Source organism: Myxocyprinus asiaticus, chromosome 46 (assembly GCF_019703515.2).
Source record: "Myxocyprinus asiaticus isolate MX2 ecotype Aquarium Trade chromosome 46, UBuf_Myxa_2, whole genome shotgun sequence".
NCBI classification, from domain to species: Eukaryota; Metazoa; Chordata; class Actinopteri; order Cypriniformes; family Catostomidae; genus Myxocyprinus; species Myxocyprinus asiaticus.
Genome location: NC_059389.1, coordinates 17,493,182 through 17,518,570, shown reverse-complemented (window position 1 = coordinate 17,518,570; position 25,389 = coordinate 17,493,182). Strand labels below are relative to the sequence as shown.

General features: G+C 37.3%; 1 protein-coding gene and 1 long non-coding RNA gene across 2 annotated transcripts; both read left to right on the top strand.

Annotated features, from left to right (window-relative positions):
- The first annotated feature begins 975 nt into the window (after positions 1 to 975).
- Positions 976 to 12,098, top strand: amn1 (antagonist of mitotic exit network 1 homolog (S. cerevisiae)). Its single transcript, XM_051690078.1, has 7 exons — positions 976 to 1,170; positions 1,313 to 1,445; positions 1,553 to 1,682; positions 7,111 to 7,328; positions 7,433 to 7,489; positions 7,636 to 7,747; positions 10,047 to 12,098. Exons 1-7 carry the CDS (start codon positions 1,142 to 1,144, stop codon positions 10,118 to 10,120), a joined length of 753 nt encoding a protein of 250 aa, XP_051546038.1. The 5' UTR covers positions 976 to 1,141; the 3' UTR covers positions 10,121 to 12,098.
- A 269-nt stretch (positions 12,099 to 12,367) lies between these two features.
- Positions 12,368 to 17,234, top strand: LOC127435990 (uncharacterized). The gene is made up of 4 exons (XR_007896317.1): positions 12,368 to 12,506; positions 13,399 to 13,503; positions 13,619 to 13,807; positions 16,574 to 17,234. It is a non-coding gene; the product is annotated as an uncharacterized LOC127435990 (long non-coding RNA).
- Positions 17,235 to 25,389: the final 8,155 nt, after the last annotated feature.

Sequence of the window (25,389 nt, the reverse complement as noted above, 5' to 3'; positions counted from 1 at the left end):
TTTGCAGAAATGCAGATTCATTTTTTTTTTACTAATGCCAGTAAACTGTAAAGGAAAATTGCCACTCTATCTGCTATAATTTTTTTTTTTTTTTTTTTTTTACCTCAAGTAAAATAATACATATGTATAATGTATTAAATGTATTTCATCAATATGCCACAATTCATAATGAGTTTTCAGATAAACATTAAATGTCCTGAAGTTGAAAGCTCAAAGTATTGTTGTAATAATGGAGATACACAGAATAGATTTTAGACTATTGATAAAAGTAATACATCTAATAAAATAGGACAGATTATGTAAAAATCGGAATGTGCATTAAGTTTAAATATGCACAACTTCTTAATTTTAACCCTCAGATATCCAGTGAAGCAGTTTACAGCAATTAAACAATACCTATTTTTTATGATCAAAATTTTAAAATTATTTACAAATCTGGTGGGGGGAAATTGTACATTGTATGTCAAAGCTCACATACACACACAAAATGTGCTCAAAAATCAGAATTGTCACATATAATTTTTTTAAGTCACGCAAAATTCACCTCAAACTAAAATATGCTTCGAAATCGAGATTTTTATAATCAGTAGCTTCCTAAAAGCACATTCAAGGAGGGGAAAAACAACATCAATTTCTGTGCTTGGGTCTCTGAGGGTTAAACTCATTGTTTGTACACTGCACAAAATGTGGAACAATCTTTTTAAAGTCACTGTTACTATAGTAACAGTTCCTCTAGAGCTCTACATTTCCTCTACTTTATTTTATTTGCATATTACCGGTACATAAAGAACAGATAGTGCTGCATTGGAGAAAAAGGAGGGGGGTGAAATATTATTTATAATACGTTACAAATAAATAAGCTATATATAAATAATTAAAAAAGTAAATAACAAATACTCAGACAATCATAATACTTAAGAAATGTGTTACTCTTCAGTCTCTCCCTTCTGCTCATGTTTGTCGCTTGTGAATGACGTAAACGCATAAATGCGACACACCAACAAAACCAAAACAAAACAACGTGGCTACAGAGACGTTGATCAAATTAGAAATCAAACTAACAATCACCATGTTTATCTAATGTCATTTCCAGTGGTTAGATTTAAAAAGGTGTACAAGAATTGCTGAATGCGACCAAATAATGGCAACTGTAGATTCTCTAGTGAGCCTGTAAGTAATGTACAATATACTACTACCAGATTAGTATGTAAAGTAGTGACATTATTGACAGTATTGATTTTGTTTCTGTTAAAGCTTGCATTTTCGAGATCTATGAGTGATGCGTTCATATTCTCTTTTCATATATCCTTAGGTGTGCTGAAAGTGTTGCTCGGCGTGCTGAGAAGTATGATGACGACATCAGGATCTTGCCTGTTGGCGTTAAAGACAGATTATTACGAATAATGTCGTTTTATGGAACAGTCACCGATTCCAACATCAGTCAGGTAAGGTGTTCTCTGACTATATTATCTGGGGGGACATTATTGTTAAGCAATCAATCAACACTATGCCTCACACTAGGCCTGTGTGTCTTTTGTATTGGGGATTTTAGCTCGTGCACTCCGGAACTCACAAATTGGACCTGCAGAACTGTAAAGTGTCAGACTCTGCGCTTCAACAAATTAACTGTCGGCAACTGAAGACCATATTTCTAAGAGGCTGTGCAGATATATCATCTGAGGGTATTCCTTTTATTAACTTACAGTTAGGGGTTTCATTTGGGTTGCTGCTTAAAAGGGAACCCTCGATTTGGGAAAGTCTTGTTAGAGTTGCATTTGCTGCTACTTAATGGAATAGTTCACCCAAAAAAATTAATTCTCTCATCATTTACTCACCCTCATGCCATCGATGTGAATGATTTTCATTCTTTTGCAGAACACAAAGATTTTTAGATGAATATCTCAGTTCTGTAGGTCTTTACAATGCAAGTGAATGGTGACCAAAACTTTGAAGCTCATAAAGGCAGCATAAAAGTAATCCATATGACTCTAGTGGTTTAATCCATGTCTTCTGAAGTGATCCAATTGATTTTGGGTGAGAACAGAACAAAATGTGACACATTTTTCATTAGAAATCTTGACATCAGCAGTCTCCTTGGCGAACATGATTTTAAGCTCGATTTTTTTTTTTTCTTTTTTTTTTTGGATTTTTCCCCTTTTTCTCCCAATTTGGAATGCCCAATTCCCATTGCACTCTAAGTCCTCGTGGTCGCATAGTGATTCGCCTCAGTCCGGGTGGCGGAGGACGAATCTCAGTTGCCTCCACGTCTGAGACATTCAACCCGCGCAACTTATCACGTGGCTTGTTGAGCGCGTTGCCACGGAGACATAGCGCGTGTGGAGGCTTCACGCCATCCACCGCGGCAACCATGCTCAATTCACCATGCGCTCCACCGAGAACAAACCACATTATAGCGACCACGAGGAGGTTACCCCATGTGACTCTACCCTCCCTAGCAACCGGGCCAATTTGGTTGCTTAGGAGACCTGGCTGGAGTCACTCAGCACACCCTGGGATTCGAACTAGCGAACTAGCTAACTCCAGGGGTGGTAGCCAGCGTATTTTACCACTGAGGTACCCAGGCCCCGATTTTAAGCTCGATTAAACTTCCTAGCGCCATCTAGCACTCTGTGCATGCTTCAAGCACTAGAAAGTGTAATCAAGCTTGAAATCATGATCGTGCCCTGGAACTGCAATGACGAGATGTACAGTAAAAAAAAAAAAAAAGGGTTATATTTTGGCCTGTTCTCACCCAAAACTGATTGGATCGCTACAGAAGACTTTGATTAAACCACTGGAGACCTATGGGTTATTTTTATGCTGCCTTTATGTGCTTTTCAGAGCTTCAAAGTTTTGTTCACCATTCACTTGCATTGTAAGGACCTACAGAGCTGAAATATTCTTCTTGTAATCTCTGTTTGTGTTCTGCAGAAGAAAGAAAGTCATACACATCTGGGTTGGCATTAAGGTGAGTAAATGTTAAGAGAAATTTCATTTTTGTGTGAACTATTCCTTAAAGTTAGGTTTAGGGGTACTGTAGGTGTAGGGTTTCTCTGGGACTCCAAATTAACACAATAAAAACAGTGTATGAATGTTGCATGCCACTCTCGCAAGACTTTACCTGGATTAGTTGATGAATTAATTGAGAAATGTAAAAGTTGGTGTATAAAGGTAAATTGTAGCAGGGTTACCATGGTCATGGACAGCCTGGATATATCAGGGAAAGTAATAACATTTTAAAAGTAAGGAAATTTCTATTGTGAATATAGTAACGTTGATAATATTCTTATTTTCAACTCCTATATATTTAATTGTCTAGAAATTGCTCTTTTTGAATGCAATTCCACTAATATGATATATACAGTAATCACGAATGACTGGAAAAGTCATGGAAATTCATTGACCAGAAAGTCATTGTAATGCTTAGATATACAGTAGATAACCAGAAATGGAAATCAAAGCCAAAAAACCCCAACAACAACTGATATTCAATGCTAGAAAAAAATGGGAATGTTACAATAAATACAACCCCAATTCCGAAAAAGTTGGGACAGTATGAATTATGCTATATTCACCCTTTGCTATATTGAAAGCACTACAACTAAACATTATATGATGTTTTACCTTGGCAATTCACCCTCTACAGTGCACAATATAGTTAAGAGTCAAGGAATCTGGTCAAATCTCGGTGCGAAAAGGGCAAGACGAAAACCACTTCTGAATGCACGTGATCTCTGATCCCTCAGACATCACTGTCTTAAAAAACATCATTCATCTGTAATGGATATCATGAACATAGACTTGGGATTACTTTAGTAAACATTTGTTATTCAACACCTTTCGCCACTGCATCCACAGATGCAAGTTAAGACTTTACTATGCAAAGCAGAAGCCATATATCAACACTGTCCAGAAGCGCTGCCGACCTCTCTGGGCTCGGTCTCATCTTAGATGGAAAGTAGAAGAGTGGAACTGTGTTTTTTGGTCTGAAGAGTCCACATTTCAAATAGTGTTTTGAAAAACACAACCGTCGTGTTCTCCGGGCCAAAGAGGAAAAAGACCATCCAAGGTGTTATCAGTGTCAGGTCCAAAAGCCAGTGTCTGTATGGCCCAGGGGTGTGTCAGTGCCCATGGCATGGGTAACTCGCACATCTGTGAGGGCACCATTAATGCAGACAGATATGTAAACATTTTGGAGCAGCATATACTGCCATCCAGCACCATATTTTCCAGCGATGTCCCGGCATTTTCAGCAGGACAACTTCAAACCACATACTGGCCGAATAAGCAGAGAGTGCGGGTGATAGATTGGCCTGCCTGCAGTCCAGACCATCTCCAGTTGAGAATGTTTGGTGCACTATGAAGCACACAATACGCCAACGAAGACCCTGTACATTTGTGCAGCTGAAGACCTGCATAATGGATGAAAGGGGGAAAATTACAACTTTTAAACTTAACAAACTTGTGTCTTTTGTGCCTAAATGCTTAATAAGTGTTATTAGAAGGTATGGGGATGTTTCACAGTGGTAAACACTTGACTGTCCCAACTTTTTTGGAGTGTGCTGTGTGCTGATTTGAAATTATTGTACATAAAAAATAAATACAAAAAAACTATGAAATTCACAAGGTAAAACATCATGTAATGTTTAGTTGTAGTGCTTTCAATATAGCAATGAGTGAATATAATTTACAAATCACTCCTTTTTGTTTTCATTAGAATTTTTCATACTGTCCCAACTTTTTTGGAATTGGGGTTGTAGTAATAATTGAGAAAACTGATTTATCAGTTTATTAAACATTGATAAGCTTATTGTTCATATACAGTTTGTCAGAAAACTATATACACCTTTGCCAAATTCATTTAAAACTCAGTTTTTCACAATTCCTGACACTTAATCGTAGAAAACATTCCCTGTCTTAGGTCAGTTAGGATCACTGCTTTATTTTCAGAATGTAAAATGTCAGAATAATAGTAGAGAGAATGATTTATTTCAGCTTTTATTTCTTTCATCACATTCCCAGTGGGTCAGAAGTTTACACACACTTTGTAAGTATTTGGTAACATTGCCTTTAAATTGTTTAACTTGGGTCAAATGTTTTGGGTAGCCTTCCACAAGCTTCTCACAATAAGTTGCTGGAATTTTGGCCCATTCCTCTAGACAGAACTGGTGTAATTGAGTCAGGTTTGTAGGCCTCCTTGCTCTTTTTCAGTTCTGCCCACAAATTTCCTATCGGATTGAGGTCAGGGATTTGTGATGGCCACTCCAATACCTTGACTTTGTTGTTCTTAAGCCATTTTGCCACAACTTTGGAGGTATGCTTGGGGTCATTGTCCATTTGGAAGACCCATTCGCGACCAAGCTTTAACTTCTTGGGTGATGTCTTGAGATGTTGCTTCAATATATCCACATCATTTTCCTTCCTCATGATGCCATCTATTTTGTGAAGTGCACCAGTCCCTCCTGCAGCAAAGCACCCCACAACATGATGCTGCCACCCCCATGCTTCACAGTTGGGATGGCTTGCAAGCCTCACCCTTTTTCCTCCAAACATAACGATGGTCATTATGGCCAAACAGTTCAATTTTTGTTTCATCAGACCAGAGACAATTTCTCCAAAAAGTAAGATCTTTGTCCCCATGTGGACACTTGCACACTGTAGTCTGGCTTTTTTATGATGGTTTTGGAGCAGTGGCTTCTTCCTTGCTAAGCAGCCTTTCAGGTTATGTCGATATAGGACTCGTTTTACTGTGGATATAGATACTTGTCTATCTGTTTCCTCCAGCATCTTCACAAGGACCTTTGCTGTTGTTCTAGGATTGATTTGCACTTTTTGCACCAAACTACATTCATCTCTAGGAGACAGAATGCATTTCCTTCCTGAGCGTTATGATGGCTGCGTGGTCCCATGGTGTTTATACTTGCGTACTATTGTTTGTACAGATGAACGTGGTACCTTCAGGTGTTTGCAAATTGCTCCCAAGGATGAACCAAACTTGTGGAGGTCCACAATTGTTTTTCTGAGGTCTTGGCTGATTTCTTTTGATTTTCCCATGATATCAAGCAAAGAGGCACTGAGTTTGAAGGTAGGCCTTAAAATACATCCACAGGTACACCTCCAATTGACTCAAATTAGCCTATCAGAAGCTAATTGCCTAAAGGCTTTGACATCATTTTCTGGAATCTTCCAAGCTGCTTAAAGGCACAGTTAACTTAGTGTATGTAAACTTCTGACCCACTGGAATTGTGATATAGTCAATTAAAAGTGAAACAATCTGTCTGTAAACAATTGTTGGAAAAATTACTTGTGTCATGCACAAAGTAGATGTCCTAAACGACTTGCCAAAACTATAGTTTGCTAACATGAGATCTGTGGAATGGTTAAAAAATAAGTTTTAATGACTTCAGCCTAAGTGTATGTAAACTTCTGACTTCCACTGTATGTAGTGAAGTTAAAAAGTGCTTTTATTGCAAATGACGTAATTTAATAAAAAACTATAGAAATGTTTAACACTATGGATTTATGGTTGTTGATTGTAATGTATAGAAACAATATATTTTAAGTTTTCTGCAAAGCATTAGGATAAATAAATTATATATATGTAGTTTGAGGGTGTAGAAAGGCCGACTCAATTGCATCTTGGAAGTGGGCGGTCACTGCTGGACTTGTTTGTCAGGCTTTGTTGGCAGTGATTGTCTGATTGGTGGTTCTCTCTGCGGGACCATGGGTAGTGTAGTTTTTCACCAGGAATTCCGCTATTAAACCCGCTTTTTAAACAATGAAGTTGAAATAACGTGGACAGATGGCTTTAATAAAGCCATGTATTATTACCGGAATGGTAAACTAATAAACTGATTTTTCATATATTTGAAGTGAATTTAAAGTGTTTTTATGAACTGTCAATTGCATAATCAACCAAACTACTGTCAAAAATGTCGTCCCAAATTTGACAGAAGCTGTCATTGGCTGAAGCCCACTGACTGGTGTGGTAATTTATCATGTGAAGGTGTCTGACTTGTCTGAGTTACACACACACACACACACAAACAACCTGTATCTGGTTGCACTGTTGGTCAAATTGAATTATTAAAGTAATCAAAATATCTCCAGGTATAGAGGTATTGGCCTCCCAGTGCCCCTGTCTTCAGGTAGTTGATCTGACAGGTTGCACAGCTGTGACCGATTCAGGGATACAAGCTCTGGCTCAACACTGCAAATGTTTAGAAGTGATTTCCCTCCGTGACTGCACTGCTCTCAGTGATAAAGCCCTGCTAGAGCTGGGGGCAAACTGCAGGATGATGCACAGCATCTACTTCTCTGGGACAGAGGTACTACACACCATTATTGGGCTTTTGAAATCAAATGAAACTCAAATTGATGCTTTGTTGTTTTCTCCAAATACTCACTTCTTATCTATACAAACTACTTAAAGGTAACTGACCAAGGGGTCATTGGACTTGCAACTGGAGTTTGTTCAAACAGCCTAAAGGTATTGTGCTTGTTCTTTGTGTGTATTCAACAATATTTATACAAATATTACAGACTAATGAGGGAATTTGTTTATTTCTGACCATTTAAAATAAATATTATTATTTATTATTATTAAATAATATTTGTTATTTTTTTCTTACACAGGAGTTACAGATGGTACGATGCCGCAATTTAACCGATCTCGCTGTGACTGCTGTTCTTGCAAACTGTGCCAACATCCGAATTTTCAATTTCCATGGATGTCCCCTCATTACAGGTTAGTCACATGATCCTGGAGATACAATGCAACCCTGCGTTAATTTTTGTCCAAATAGGTGACACAAATTCTTACAGGGTTCGTACAGATGCTTCAAAGTTAAATTCAAGGACTTTTCAAGCACATTTTTATTTGTTTTCAAGGACTATGCTCGAGATGTCATTAAAACAAATTCTTTATTTGTTAATTTTAAATACAAATATTTTATTCAGTTAATTTATTTTTATAAAACACCACTTATTACAAATACAACATATCTCAATGTGCATCTTTAACTACGTATTCTCAATAATAATTCTTGGTTCATTCATGATGAAATTTATGTGCACTTGTAGTGTGCTCCCTTAAAACGCACTTCGCTTTCCAACAAAAGTGAATAACTGGGTCTGTAAACAGTAGTCCATATGACTCATGTGCTGTGTTCTATGTTTTCTAAAGGCACACAACAGATTTATGTGAGGAATTGACTGAAATTGCATATAGGACGTTCTCAAAAAATTATTGAAATTTTCCGTTCAGTTCTTGCATATAAACGCTGAGGGTAAACATTTTGTAACATGCTGACATTAATTTTTATTCATAAAGGACAGCTTAGCTGTTGTTCTTTATTTATTATATAATTTTCTTTCACTAATGAAGTTAACACTAATGAGGGTTAAATGGGGTACAACACCAAATATTTTTGTGAAAATATTAGTTAAAATGTGAATTAATAACTTTTTAACATGCTGGGAAAAATCACTATATGCATATTTAAGCAGCCTCTGAACTTTGACCTTAAAAATAATTTTCCACTTTTTATATTAATTTTTTTTAAAACATAAAGATGTTTTTAACATTGATAACACCAATGCCATGAAATCAAGGGACACTTTTTTTATTTATTATTTAAATTATAATAATATTTTATTAAATTAATAATATTTTTTGCTTTTTTGCACACTTGTTCAGCCTTGCACTAATGCTTGTATTAAAAAATAAGTACAAAATAAATACACATAACTTTACATGTCATAGAAGTGATGTACCAGATGAAGGGAACAAGGATTTTTTTCAGGCAACTGACATTTTCAAATGTATTTTCTAAAAAATTTGCAAAACAGAGTCAAGCCATTTCATATCAACATATTTTGATATTGACCCAAATGTTGTCAGAAATAACCTATTTTGTGAGACACAAAGCTGTCTTTACAGCAGGGGGCGCTAGACGGCTCACAAAACTGAATCCTCCATTGATCTGCATTCAAATCTCAGAACGTTTTACATCTCATTTTTTTCACACTGGAGAGTCATTTTTAATTAAAACTGATAGTTGCAAGGATTCATACTTGTTAAATCCGCCACAGCAGTATCTATAAAAAAAAAAAGTGTTTTAATCCTCCAGTTACTATTGAACTTTTTCACAGATTGTGATGCTTTTCCACCTTATTTAGCAGCTTAAATCTAGCAAACATTTTTATATGATAAATTTTTTTAATATTGAGTGTAACTTTATAACATTATACTTTGTGTTATATTACTCTGGAATTAGTTTTAAAAACGAATTACCACAGCTGCGAGGGGTTTCTGTTACAGCTCCTGAGAGTGACGGTACATTTAGCTTCTTCTCCCATCTGACTGTCTTAATCCACCACTCTCTATTTTTATTTATTTATTTATTTATTTATTTATTTATTTATTTATTTTTTGGAAAGTCATACAAACGTAATAGTGGATTTTTTTTCTTTTGGTCTTGGAGCAAATGGCTAAGTGAAAACAATATTTGCTTTGATCTCCCATTCACTCCCATTCAACGCTGTCAAGAGTTTTCCCTACAATCGTTTAATTCCGCATTCCAAAATGAAAAAGGTCTATTGATTGTGATTGACCCATGCTGAACAGCGCTGCCAAAAGTAACAGGTGCCACGTGACCGTGCCGTCTATGCGCCGCCTGCTTCAGCAGTGGTCTGTCATGGTGTTTTTCAGAAAATAAATAAATACTTTTCATTTATTAAATGATTTAAGCAACATATTTTATGATTTTCTGTAATTCAAGCACTTTTGTAATCACCTCTTGGTAATAATGGCTATTTTCAAGGGTTTTCCAGGACTTAAATTTGAAAAAGCCAAAGTCAAGTACTTAAAGCACTTTAAGCACCTTGTACGAACCCTGTTCTCAAAGATACAAACACACTGATATTTGACATACTCTGCAGGTACAACTGGCCACATGGCTGGTATATTTGGGCCGATCAAGATAGCAACAAGTTTTTGTGAATTTTAGTGTAATTAAAAGGTTGTATTTATACTTCTCTTGTAGATAAATCAAGGGAGGCGCTCCAAAACCTTATTGGCCCAGGCAAGATCCAACAAGTGTCATGGACTGTATACTGATAACAGTAGTCTTATATGTGTGTATGTCATCCTCATATCTACTGCAAAGTTCATCAGAGTTTAACGAAACAAACATTAAAAGCACATGCATTTCTAAAGTGTCATTTAGTCTTCACTGTTTGTATTGTAAATGTTTACAAACAGCTGTATTTAATATTATGGATATATTTATTAAGATAATTATGTAATGATGTTTTGTTGTTAACCTTAAACCTGTACACTAATAAATGTATAATAAATGTTGCACACTGGAAATACCATTAAAATAAGTACTAATTGATGAACATTTGCATATTCTTAGTTAGAGCAATATTTTTATTTTATTTACAAGTTTTACCTATTTAAGCTTAAATACATAAGCTGTCAGAGGTCAGGTTTGTAGCACCACACTGTGGTACTTGTTAGTCCATAATTCTCCTCTTTGACAGAGTCCGGTAAGTGAGCCAGTTGATGTAATAGTCTTCTGATGCCTTGGCTTTCAAATTGAGCATGTCCTGTGTCACCAATAAGCACTTGTTTCATTTGTGACAGTGTATGTGTTAAGCACTTACGCAGACGATCAGCCAGAGCTTCATCATAGAACATGTCTCCTAGAAGGATGAGGTCCCAGTCATCAGGCTTTGAGCCAATCATGTTGTCACACTGGTTAAATGCTGCAAGTTGTTTAGTTCACAGTTCAGTTTTGTGACAACTGTAGCAACTGCAATAACAAAAGCATAAAAGCAATGAAAACTTTTTTTATTTTATTATATTTTTTTACTTTCTTAAAATGCAAATAGTACATTTTTTTTTTTAGAAGTAGATTATACTACTGGAGAGTTTAGCTGGAACTCAACTAGAAAATTCAAAACATTCCCAAAGAAATGTTAAAGTGTTAGTTCACCCAGAAATGAAAATTCAGTCTCCAAACTTCTGTATCGGCCAAAAAATGTTACCTCGAAGTTTCTTCTTTAATTTTATAATGACTGTATTATTATTATTTCTTGCAAAATGTAATATATATGTGTAAATTTTCAATCCCTTCTTTTTTATTTACAAGAAAGGTATTGAATTGTACTTACAGTCTTTAAAAAAAAAAAATATTTGAATGATTGGGAATTTATTTATTTCACTTTTGTTGTACATTTTTTGTTTTGCATTGCTTAATAATAATAATAATAATAATAATAAAACCACATGACTGAAAATAGCACAGTGCACCATACCCATATTATGGAGGACAAATAAAAAGTGGAAATCATAAATAAATAAATAAATTGACAAATATGGTTTTCAGAGATGATAAAAATAAGACATCTTTAAATATATATATATTATTTTAAAACATGTTTATTAAGTTCAAATATAATATTTGTGTCCATGTTGGTTTCATTCATTTAAAAAAAAAATGTATAGCACTTTCTACAAAAAATTTTTTTTGTGAATTTAAAAAATATCCACAAAAATAACGATTTTTAAGTAGCCTTGTAGTCACTAACAAAAAGTATGGTATTACCATGTTTTGTGGACAGGTTACATGTACAGGTCAAACAGGCTAGATGTATGTTTAGAAATGTACCACAGTAGTACCATAGTATTCTTTGGTGTACCTTGGTGAATCATGTAAATACTATGGTACATAAAAATGGCAGTCATTCATCAGTACCATGATATATTTTAAAGAACCATGTTCTTATATGTAGTCTGCCGGACATTGTGCCATGGTAATGTCATGTTTGTGGGAGTTTGTTTTGGCACAATGCAATAAATGTCTTACATTTTCAAATGTAGTCATGAATGCATGATTTTGTTGACAACTTGATTACATATTTATTCATTCATTTCTGTAATAGTTTTATTTACCTATTCTAACATTTATTTACTTATCAGAGACGTTACATTTAAATCTGTACTGTTTCAAAGTAAGTTTATGTTTATGCATTTTCAATTCAGTCTTTCAATTCAATCTTTATGATAAGTCTTAAAAATAAAAAAAATCCTCAACCTTGTATGGAGGAACACATAAGTACCCTTAACTCATTAAAGTCATTAATGTTTGTTATGGAACAACTTATGCCATTTTTATTAACAGTCTTCATAAGCCTAACACCAGAAGAAAAAAAAAAAAAAACTTCAGGAAAGGAGCAGTGACAGTTCTGGCAGGTACTTGTTAAATCTTCATCACTATAATCATGCCTTCCAGAAATAGTCTCATGAGCTCACAAAATGATTATTCACTGAATAGGTGGGCTGTATATGACAGTCACCATAGATACCTGCTGCCAGGGCTTTACTTTCAACAGCACTGCCTGCTCAATAAGGAAGCTGATTGAAAACTGTTGAGTGTGTTTCAAGCACTGAAGCAGAGAAGAAAGTGTGAAAACAACTATAACCAAGGATACAAAAGGTACAGTATGTTAAGTAGTCTTGGTGATTATGTATTGGGGGGAAACATAGAAAGTATTGGTGACTGATATAATCTGATGACATTTGGCCGTTTTTCCATTGTATTATGTGTATGTCAGCATTATATCAGCCATGTTGCTCTTTCGAAATTAACATGAAGACTTTAAATCTCATTTCTAGTCTCTAAGAATAGTGCTCAAAAATATAAATTCTTAGCTTTGTTCTTAAATGTACATGTTATGAAAGACCAGAAACTGTGAAACCTCAAATTGCTTTATTGTCTTAAATGCTACTTTAACCTCGTGTAGTCCAAAGTACACAAGCATGGATGTTGTATTTTGGCTTCGGTATACACAATGGATCATTTAAATTCATTTAAACTGACTGATCTCAGTTCAGATGATTTGATGATTTAGAAAATGATTTGAATTATATTATTTTAAATTAATAAATATTTTTTTATGTACATTCTCTTTTCCAGTTCTTTAACTTACCTAGCAGTTTTCAAGGGATTTGCTCTTCACACATACTGAAACTTAAGGCAGTTAGCAGAATTAATAACCTGTCCCCCAGTGTCAGTGACTGAAATAAGTATGATGAAACAATATTTATAACTCAGAATAAAATACTTAGAAGAGGACAAAGATTCTACATTAATTTGGTCTTTTCCATCAATTTAAATAAGCCTTTTCTCCAGAATGAGATTTTATGTTTACTGTCAGACACACCCACTCATCAATCATCCTTAACTCATCCATCAGTCTATTTTTTAAATATGGTAAATTATATGACTACTACTGTGCTATACACTCTCATTTTAAACAGTTACACACAATTTTTTTACTTGTGCTTTTTAAAAGATTGTATTACAATCTATGTTCTTTTTACCTCAGGAAAGAGACCTGCTGATCACTAAGATGCAAAGACTGGAAGACAGATTGAATGACCTGAAGTCTAAGCTATCTGCAGCTTTAATGGATAAGGACCGCGTTATCCAGGTCTGGTATGGCCATATTTGAAAGACCAAACATTCCTGGGTTTTTACTGGATTTGTGACAACATGATCCATGGTATAAAATAAACAAAGTGTGTGGTTTGTGGTTTTCTCTAAAGGAGAAAGCTGAATTGCACCAAAGAGTCCAGGCTTTGGAACTGCAGTTGAAGAGAGAGCAGGAAGGCAAGCAGGGTTTCAGTGAGCAGGTGTGTGAGCTTCATTCTGAGCTGTCTCAAGCTAAGAGGCAGGCCAACAGACAGAAGATGGACATGATATAAATAAAGGAGGAGCTGCTCTTTAATAAAGAGGTCAGAGGTCACCTTTTCCAATACACATGAATAAAGGGTCTATGGAAATTTCAGTATTGCTTTCTATCCCCTAGAAATATCAAAACCATTAATTTAAAACATATTTAAATTATATATATATATATATATATATATATAAAAAAAATTTTCTTCTCATATTTCATATACAGTATAATGTATGTGGACAACATGATCACATGGGAAATGGACATGTTGCTTCCGAAAGTTCATGTACCCTAAAATCAACCCCATTCAGCTAAATAACTGACAATTTTGCATTCATTTAAGTATGAATACATTTCCCTCTAGCCAGGGCTGGTGCTACGATTTTCATGGCCATAGCCGACCATCCAACTGGGGCCCCTCTGAATCAGGGCAGTTTCCCAGAGCGTATAGCCATACTTCCAGGGGGGCCGACCGATTTGGAGGCCCCCCTTACTGCAGAGGCCATTGGCAATTGTCTTGTATTAAGATGAGTTTTGGGTGATCCGATCACAAGTGTACAAGTGAGACACATCACCGTTACACCTGGTTGTCTCTTTTGACCACTTGTGTTCAGATTTTGAGGGGAGAGTCTCTGATTTCATGAAATCAGTTATTACATCAGGTTATTACTGAATGATAATAAAGCGCCAAAATGTAAAAGAAGAAAAAGAAAGCACAAAAAACCGGCGCACATTTTCTCTTAATTATAATTACATTTAATATAAGCGCAAACATGATGTTTAGAGCAGAATTCAATTGTTTTAGTGTAATACATGTATTAACTGAGCTTCTGATGTGCCTGCTTCTCATTTCTTTTTTTTCTACCCACTATTAATTTTTTGATTTATAAACCTGAAGAGAAGCCTTGTCAACTCAGTTCAAATTAAATTGAATGGTGCTTTACACAAAATTTGGTTGCCTTACAACCCCCAGTGAGCACGCTAGAGGCGAGTAAGAAAATACATTTATCGCAATTAACCTCATGATTTCTGACGAGTCTTTAGAAAAAAATTATGAAATAGTAAACACCTCATGCACCATCTCAAACTCGTATGACTTTCTTTCTTTTGCGGAACACAAACGAAGATTTTTGGAAGAATGAGTGATGTGTTTTTGTCCATACAATATAAGTCAATCAGGTCCGTGAAGTGAAGTGAAGCATTTTGGTCAAAAAGGAATGAAACTTTGCTTTGTTTCTCACCCAAAGCTATCACATCACTTCAGAAGACATGGATTAAACTACTTAAGTCATCTGAATTACTTTTATGCTCCCTTCATGTCCGTTTTGAAAGTTTAGCACCCCATAAACTTGTTTGGTATGGACAAAAACACCTCATACATCCTTCCAAAATTTTTGTTTGTGTTCCACAAAAGAAAGAAAGTCATATGACTTTAAGATGGCATGAGAGTGGCCTATTTATTTTTTTATGAACTATTCCTTTAAGTAAATACACCAATTCTCTAATGCTCCATTGTGATTGGAGGAGTCAATGTGGGCCCACTTTGCATGTCATTCACACAAAATCCACCCCTCTCCCATGTCAATCAGTTTGATTTATGAGCCTCCTCTCCTGCCTGTCAGAAGAAAGTTAAGAGGCTGTGGAAATTCCCCAACCTCCTCTAGAAGTGAGTGCTTCTCATATTTGGGAATGTGCTGTTTTTCTCAGAACACAGTTTTCCCTGCAAACAGCATGATGCCTGTTTTGCAGATTATGAAATCTGTAAATTGTAATTAGAACAGACTGTCAAAATGTGACTGACTGATGACACTTGTCAAGAATATTGTATGACATCTCTTTGCCGATAGACAGTATCCATCCATCGTCACATATTCCAGTTTGGTAGTATGATAGTTTGTTATTCCAAACTTAACCATCGTTTTTTTGGACCCCCTTATACAATCATGTCCATGCACATTTCCTGTCAGAAGGGTTATTGACAGGGCCTCTCCCCCAGAGCCCCTTCAAAGCAAGCTAAAATGTTTCGACCACAGTTTTTGATGATGTCTGACAGAAATTGTCTGTTAAACTCTGTTGAAGTGGGCAATGATTTGCTTGAAGTTACTCAACTATAATCTGCAAACAGGTTGCAATTGAGTTTGAGGGGCAAATTCATTCACAACAAAGAAATACTAGCATTTACAGGCATATGCAAATTCACGGCATCTCTAAAATTCTAAAATTCTGGTTAAAGCGTAGAAGAATATTAGAAAACTTTCCAAATAGTTTTGTGTTTGTGCTCATAGATTAAAAGTAAACAATATGAATAGCACTGCATCATGCAGAGAGTCATTTACCCTCGTCTTATATTAAATATAGTTATGTTGGAATAATGCTCTAGTTCAAAGATGAAAAAATACAAATCCACAGTGGATCATAGTTTGATTTTGTATAAAGGGTTAACATCCCCCATCACCCATCCTGCAAGGAAAAGGTTGTAAAGTGGTGTAAGAGCATTCATACACGGTGCCTTTGTGGTGTGGCTACTCAACAGGATGTGAGACAATGGCCATTTTACTTTTGAACAATTAGATAACATATGGCAAACTGAATCGTTTCAGTAATGAATTCCTGCTTGTCAAAGTACAGTTCATTACAGGTAAAGCCAAGCGCACACTACACGACTTGCAGTTGGTGCCCTGCAGACCAACGCATCTACAAATCTAGTTTTAAATGTTATTTTGATTGTTAGCTTTCCAATATAATTAAAAAAAAAAAAAACGTTTTAATATATTCTCCTTTGAAGTGCTACTATAACATTTTCATTGCTTTGCACTTTTAGTTGAACGAAAAGCTGTCGCCTGATCTGACCAAGGCTACAGAGAGGCTACAGATAACCCTAAACTAACTACATGAGCTGGAAACAGAGAAACTGATTCAAACCAATCAGATCACGGCACTGGAATCTGAGCGCTTGCAGCTGATTGGAGAGGAGGCGGCATTGAGGAAAACCGTTGATAATGGAAATCAAGATGAGATTCGAGAGCTAAAAGCGATCTCTAATTCATTCAGTGTTTGGATTGTTTATGGTACCCTATAACACGTGACTGCCATTGTCAAAAACTTCAAGGATTTTAATTGCTTTCCTTGGTACTTTCTTGATGTAGAGAAAAAGTAGTAGTCATAACCTATCGCTATCCCTTGACATCAGCACATAAGTTCTGTAAAACCAATGATGGGGACTTGATTAGTGTTATGGTTAACTAATGATTGTTTGCACGAAGGAGGAAACAGAGACCATATTTGTAAAGTGCTTAGATGTTTGAAATAAGTGACCTATCAGGATCTCAGAAAGTGTTGTACTGTGACACCTCTAATTAAATTTGCTTGTGAATGTTTTTGAAAGTAAGCTTCTTCCTTTTCTTCTATATTACTGAACTACTGGATCCCATTGACTTGTGATGTAAATTGGAACTGCAGAGAACAATCAGTAAACTTTCTCTCAACTGATTGCAAACCTGAGTTTTTATTCCTCAATATTCATACTGGGGACCCAACTGTTACCCCGAACAGTCTTTTCAATAGGGATATAAGACAGTGCACTTGTTTCTGCACAATTTTTTTTACTATGATAACGTCTTCCCAAGGTGTCTCTTGAAGAGATGGATGAAGAGGTGGTGCAGGTGAAAGCAGAGCTGCAAAGGGTGTGTGACATGCTGAAGATCAGAGACACCGGGCTGGAGAAACAGCAACAGGAACTGCAGTCCGCTTGCAGCAAGGAAGGGCATGCAAACCAGAAAAGACTTGCCTAAACTGGTTGTTTAATGCAAGAGACAGATATTATGTCATAATTATGAACTGACTCTTTCATGTCATGCTGGCATCACAGAAAAGCGATTAGGTACAGAGACTGGAGCAGATACTGGCAGAGAGAGAACAGGAACTTAAAGAAAAGTAAGTCTATATGACTGTTAGGGCAGGCATAACTCAGCTGATGTTGTCAACAAATTAATGTGGCTTAACTGAATGAATGGGTTACTGTATGTGACTTACTTATGATCTCAAAATGTGAAATTCATGGCAGTCCATCGATACAAAGAACACCATTTTCTCAAGGGATCTGCCATTTGACCAGGCATTACTATGCTTCTGTATCAATTACAAATTAGCTTCTTATAAGAGGCTGTTTAGGGGCTATTTAGACCAAACACATTCTTGTGCTAAAAAACAGCGAGGAGTGGTGCAATAGTCAAAGACGTCCGTCTGGTGCCTGTTTACATAGAAAAACAATTCGAAAACAGTGCATATGGACACAAAAACGCATTCGGTGTGAACGACACCTTTTTGCTCCATTAATTCATGTTTTGGTATATCATCTTACAATTAAATTGCTACAATAAAATCTGTTTTCATTTTTCGGTCTCACTTTATATTAGGTGTCTTTAACTGCTATGTACTAATATTAAAATACATACAATACAATGTATTTATTGTGTAACTATGTTGTTCTGCAAAATTTCACATTTGCTGCTACTGAGGTTGAGGTACGGGTAGCTTTAGGAGCAGGGTTAGGGTTTACTGTAAGTTAAGGATTGCATTAGGTTTAGGGTAAGGGTTGGGGTAGGGTTAGGTTTAGGGGTAAGGTTAACTATATGTAATTAAATGCAGGTACTTAAAATTTTAGTACCATGCAACAACACGTATGTACATAATAAGTCAGTGATAAGTACAGAGTAGTCAAAGACACATAATATAAAGTGAGTCCCATTTTTCCAACCCATTTGTCAAGCCATCACAGGGAGCAAGATACAAATAACCTGGAGATACAAAGAGAGACAAAGAAAGCAGCGGCTCAGATCAAGATATCCCCTGAGCAGGAGGTACTTCAACATAAATAGCTTCTCAATTATTCTATTAAAATTCTGACAAGGTTTCAATATTGTTTTGTCTCTTACCTTCATCAGCTTCTTGAAACATACTCAAGCTGATACCCCTGAGAAGGCCGCAAGCCCGGGAGCCGATGTGGTCAGAGAAATGTGGGAAATTCGGTGAGAAATGTTGAACATGTTGGCAATGCTGATGAAGGTCGTTGCTGACTTGGAAGATCTTGCTGTAATATGTCGATCGATCACTGCCATGGAGACGAAGTTCTCTGAGGTGGTTACAAGAGTGGGGGATGTCAGGAAATGGATCGATTATCTGGAGTCATCGGTGAGGGAATTAGCTGCTAATCCGCTAGCGACTAAGGTGGATTTGGAGTGTGTTTGGGAGAAATTGGAGGACATGGACAACCATAGCCGGCGGAATAACGTCTGAATTGTCAGAATTCCTGAAGCCGAAGAGGGTCAGGATTTGGTGAAATTCCTGGACGGGCTCTTTCCGAATATGCTTGATATAACAGGCCATAAACTGGAAATTGAGTGAGCTCACAGGATTCCGGCTCGGCAATCCGCTGAGGGAGACAGGCCCCGATCAATTCTGGCCAAATTTCTGAGATCATCTGATAAAGATCTTGTGTTGCACGAGGCGAGGAGTAAAGGAAGGCTTTTTTGGAAGAACCACAGCATTTGATATGCTAGAATGGGATTATCTTTTTAAGATTTTGGAAATGTATGGGTTCGGAAATACTTTTATTGGTTGGATTAAGTTACTTTATAGACACCCGGTAGCGGTGGTACAAACGAATGGATTAATTTCAGATAATTTTACTCTGGATTGGGGCACCTGGCAGGGTTGCCCTCTTTCGCCATTATTGTTCTGTCTTGCCCTGGAACCATTAGCAGCCGCGATAAGAAAGGAGGATGATTTTTCAGGGGTAGTGGTGGGAGGTGTGGCGCATAAGCTTTTGCTTTACGCAGATGATATTTTATTATTCATCTCCGACCCTACTAGATCTATGCCTTGCCTCCACAGAATTATTCATTCCTTTTCTAAGTTCTCGGGATACAGAGTTAATTGGTCTAAATTCGAAGCTTTGGCTCTGACAGCATACTGCCCGGTAACGACTTTTCAGCTGGGTGCCTTTCAGTGGCCCAAACAGGGCATTAAGTATTTGGGTATTTTACTCCCAGCAAATTTGTCTGATTTTGTTAGAGTTAATTTTGACCCTTTAATAAAAAGGTTTTCGAGCGATGTGGGCAGGTGGGCTTCATTACATTTATCTATGATTGGGAAGGTTAATGTTATTGAAATTAATTTTATTCCAAAATTCAACTACCTGCAACAGTCTCTCCCTATAGATGTCCCCCTCTCTTATTTCAAGCAATTTGAGAGCATAGCGAAGTCCTTCATTTGGAATGGTAAACATCCCAGATTACATTTCAGTAAGCTGCATATGCCAATTGACAAAGGTGGGCTAGGCCTACCCAAAATGTTTTTTATTATTATGCATTCAGTCTCAGACATTTGGCTCATTGTTCGCTTCCACCTGAGAGAGCCCCTCCCTGGTTTTGTATTGAACAGGAAGTTCTTGCCTCTATTTCCCCATTGCAAAGCCTTTCTATCAAACTATTCGGAGAAGTTACACCCCGTTATCTCGCATTTGCACTCGGTATGGACAAAAGTGTCCAGATTGTTTAATTTGGACATTTATTTAAATGTTGCCTCGAGCATATGACTGAACCAGACAGGACTGGCAAAAAGTGCTCTTCACTGACGAGTCGCAGTTTTGTCTCACCAGGGTTGATGGTTGGACTCGTGTTTATCGTCGAAGGAATGAGCATTAAACCGTGGCCTGTACTCTGGAGCGAGATCGATTTGGAGGTGGAGGATCCGTCATGGTCTGGGGCGGTGTGTTACAGCATCATCGGACTAAGCTTGTTGTCATTGCAGGCAATCTCAACGCTGTGCGTTACAGGGAAGACATCCTCCTCCCTCATGTGATACCCTTCCTGCAGGCTCATCCTGACATGACCCTCCAGCATGACAATGCCACCAGCCATACTGCTCATTCTGTGCGTTATTTCCTTCAAGACAGGAATGTCCGTGTTCTGCCATGGCCAGCGAAGAGCCCAGATCTCAATCCCACTGAGCACGTCTGGGACCTGTTGGATCGGAGGGTGAGGGCTAGGGCCATTCCCCCCAGAAATGTCCGGGAACTTGCAAGTGCCTTGGTGGAAGAGTGAGTTAAGATCTCACAGCAAGAACTGGCAAATCTGGTGCAGTCCATGAGGAGGAGATGCACTGCAGTAATTAATGCAACTGATGGCCACACCAGATACTGACTGTTACTTTAAATTTTGCACCCCCCCCCCCCCCTTTGTTCAGGGATACATTATTCCATTTCTGTTAGTCACATGTCTGTGAAACTTGTTCAGTTTATGTCTTAGTTGTTGAATCTTTTTATGTTCATACAAATATTTACACATGTTAAGTTTGCTGAAAATAAAAGCAGTTGAAAGTGAGAGGATGTTTTTTTTTTTTTTTTTGGTTGCTGAGTTTACAAAGGTCTCCAGTGCTTCCAAAAAGACCTGGCTTGCTCAAGAATGCTAAAAGTATTAAGGTAAGGACCTCTTCTATAATATTTAAAGGTGCTGTAAGTAAGATTCAGAAACCCTTTATTAATGTTATTAATGACACATGTGGCTGTTAAGTGAACTGCAGCCAGCTACCCGTTGCTCGTGCTCGCGCTTGTGCACACACTCCATAAGGACACGAGTGAGCGAGCATCAGCCAAAACAATGACGTAATGTACAAAGAGACTGAACGTGATCCACCGGCATCATGCTGACAGATGAAGTAGCATAATTAAAATTACACAGTTATGATTGTTTTACTACAAACTTTAAGACTAAACTAAAACTACTTAAAACTACAGCTAACATAGCATACTGATACACACATACAGCTACATACTACCGAATTATACTAGACAGTTTACTGTTGCACTGCAGTTATGTTGCACTATTGTATGTTTTGTATGTCATATGTTGTGCTACAAATAAGAAACCAGCGTATTTGCTTAAATTTATCCTGTATACCAGACTTTTAGTATAAAGAGAAGATCGTTGAAATTAGTTACGAAATTACGAAGCAAGGTAGCTTGCAATTCGTCAGCGTTAGCAGGCAAGATCAAGTTAGCTAAAATTACACAGATCAATCCTTATGACACTATATTTCACATGCTTTGCAGTTATGTAAGCTTACCTGTCCAATAAGAAGAATGCCAATTCAGGGTCGGTTTTGATCCCCAAAACTGAATGAAGGTCCTCCAGGAATCAAATGCCCTGCCGATGTTCACTGTAGTTTTCGCTTGACCACGATCACGTTCCCGCTTAGCCAGACAGGATTCAGTAGATACGTTTTTTCTTTTTTTTTTTTTCTTTTTTTTGGCTTACTCAGAGTTTGTGTAGGACTCAGTGTTGTGCTGGGAGCTGGACGTTTGTTGGTTTCCATCTCTAAGAAATCGTTACCTAGTGTTGCAGTTTGTTGACACTGTTTAATAGCGGAAGAGAAGCTATTACTGTCTGAGGCAAGGCTCTCGGGAGCGCACATAAACGTCACATCCATTGGATTTTCCTGGCAAAAGCGACCCGCTCCCTTCACATGAAAATCAGTCTACAGGCTTTAATAGGCAACCTAGGAAGTCCAGGAAGGGCTCATTTTTTAAGTTGCATTACAAGCGATTCACACATTGGCAAAAAAAGGCAAATATTACATGAAAATTGTTACATACGGCACCTTTAATATAGAGGGTTTTTTCAGTCGATTATTTTTGTTATGTAAACCATGAAGTTTAAGGCCAAACACATTATGCCTAACTCTAAATTCTAACTCAAAAATTACTAATCATTTTCCTGTAATAACAATATAATAACAGCTGTATAACACATTTAGAGCCAGAATTCTGCTGACAGTCAGGGAAGAAAATCACTTCCAATCTGGAACAGGAGCAAGATCTCCAGCAGGGGGCAGCAAAAGGGTCTTCATTCTAGACCATAGTCGCTCTAGCAGGATCAAAGAGGTCTGAGAGAGGGGAGGAGCAGAAACAGCTAAACAACCTGAAGACCCACAGCAAGATTGTCCAGGCAAGTAATGATGATGACAAAGGTGATAACCTACTAAAATCTGTCTTATTAATATACCAGTAATCCACACTCAACTTGATTTCTAAAGATAGTGATGAAATTACATTGGCAAGGAAAAGTATGTGAACCCTTTGGAATTAGCTGGTTTCTGCATAAATTGTTAATGAAATGTGATTTCATCTTCATCAAAGGCTCAAGTATAGACAAACACTAATGTGCTTAAGCGAACAACACACAAACAGTTATAATCTTTTATGTCTTTATTGAACACATCCCATTAAACATTCACAAGAGCTGTGAATAAAATTATTGAATCATTGTATTTAATAACTGGTCGATCCTCCTTTGGCAGAAAAAACTTCAACCAAGCATTTCCTGTAGCTGCGGATTAGACCTGCACAACATTCAGAAGGAATTTTGGTCCATTCTTCCTTAAAGAACTGCTTCAGCTCCAGTGTGAACAGCTCTCTTGAGGTAATTCCTGAGCATCTCTATTGGGTTAAGGTCTGGGCTCTGACTGGACCACTCCAAAAGGTGGATTTTCTTTTTTGAAGCCATTCTGTAGTGGATTTACTTCGATGTTTAGGGTCACTGTCCTGCTGGATATCCTAACTTCTACTGAGCTTCAGCTGGCACACAGCCACCCTGACATATTCCTGTAGGATATCTTGATAAATTGGGAATTGTTTTTTCCCTCTGATAGCAAGCGGCCCAGGCCGCGAAGCAGCAAAGCAGCTCCAAATCTTGATGCTCCCTCCACCATACTTCACCATTGGGATGATGTTATCATGTTGGTATGCGGTGCCCTTTTTACGTCATACGTAGTGCTGCGTGTTCTTCCCAAACAATCAAACCTCCATTGGAGTGTCCTTATCTTACATTATATCTTAATTAAAGAGCATGCTGTGATTGCGGGGCACATAAGCAGCTTTAGAGAGCAAAGGATGTGGTCAGAGGCAGGGATAAAACACATCAGAAGCCCTGTACCAGTCATATACAGTATATAATGCTGTTAAGTGTTATGGGTTCAACACATTCACAGTGGACAAGAAGTGGAATTATATAAATAGCTTTAGTGCTGTGGTATGATGTTATTAAAACCAGTGATCTTCAATGCAGTTATTTAGTTTTCTATAGAAAAAAAATAAATGTGTTGCTTGCTTCCCTGGCAAATGTCAGCAGTGAGAGAGGAAATGGAAAATCTAGAAGAAAGAAATTTAAAAAATCTGCTTGAAGGTGAAAAGTGTGACAAGTCCAAGCATATTTAATAGTCAGGGGATAATTTCTTTGTTTAGGGCCATTTTGATTGTTCAAGTGAAAATTCTGTCATAATTTACTCACCCTCATGTTATTCCAAAATCTAATGATTTTCTTTCTTCTGTTGAACACAAAAGGAGATATAAGGAAGAAGGACAGTGGAATGACAGATGGAAAAAAAAAAGATGCAAAGAAAGTGAATTAGTGACTGAGACTAACATTCTGCCTAGCATCTCATTGGGTTTGAAACAATATTAAAGTGAATAAATGATGAGAGAAATAACATTTTTGGGTGAACTTGGACAAAGTGTAATTTTATTCCTTTCTATCTTGCTGTGCAGCCAATGTAATATATCATCATCAGCTACAAACTTTGGGAGTAAGAGTACAGCTTAGTGGTGAGAAAACATACTCAACCTGTGTGCCCCATTTACAAAATTGGGTTAAAGAAAAGGACCAGCAGGGAGAATTCCCCCCTGGACTCTAAGGATGGAACATTCTGTGCAAGGCAGATTGAGGTTTGTGAATCAGATGTGGAGGATGTGGAAGGGTCCACTCAAGCACAAAAGAGTTGGCCAGAAGGCTGCTGGAATGATGATATTCCGTTGTGAAGATTTACATTGCGTTATGACAACTCCATTAAATGCAAACCTGCAAACCGAATCAGTAAACTTCCAGTAAGAATAAACGACTGTGATTGGCCCATCCTGGCTAGCGCTGAGAAAAGTAACAGGTACTACATGTCAGTGAAAAGACTGAGGGATGAGAGGATGGTGATGATAGGCTGTCCAAGTTCCAAAAGCACCATGCAAGTCGTACTTAACTCTTGCGCCTTATATATCAATTCTTCTGAAGCCATTCAATAGTGTTGTGTGAGGGACAGACCAAAATATCAGTGTTAATTCATCGTTTCCCCCATTTGAAGCTGGCGCATGAGACATCTTTGTTTACATAAGCGCAGCTGAGAGCACACCTGACACTATTACATGCTTTGTAGAGTTCGTGCTGCGGTGCCTGCCAAAAGTTTAAACAAAGCAGGAGAAAAAGCAAAGGTGTAGATATTGCGCACATTGGTTCTGCCTGAGACACACTTTGAGAACCACTGAGCTAAACTAACATTTGATTTTGATTCTTGCGGATTACGTTTTCTGGGGGTTGCTGAAGGGCAAGAGGTTGAAGTCATTTTTCAGAATGTTTAAGTCTTCTGAGCAAGCAATAAACAATACATCTTCTGACAGATTAGAATGCCCAAAGTCATAAAGGTCATTATTATCTGTCCAGATTTGAGGTCTTGTCAGCTTTTCATTTGCTGCATGGACTTCTTGTTGTATAACATACCACCATACAGTTTCCACCTGACTCATGCTACATGTCA

Coding starts and splice junctions, on each gene's coding strand:
- amn1 (XM_051690078.1), top strand. CDS start 1,142: ATGGCAACTGTAGATTCTCTAGTGAGCCT. Junction 1,683..7,110: donor TGCAGATATATCATCTGAGG/GTATTCCTTTTA, acceptor AAATATCTCCAG/GTATAGAGGTATTGGCCTCC. Junction 7,490..7,635: donor TTTGTTCAAACAGCCTAAAG/GTATTGTGCTTG, acceptor TTTCTTACACAG/GAGTTACAGATGGTACGATG.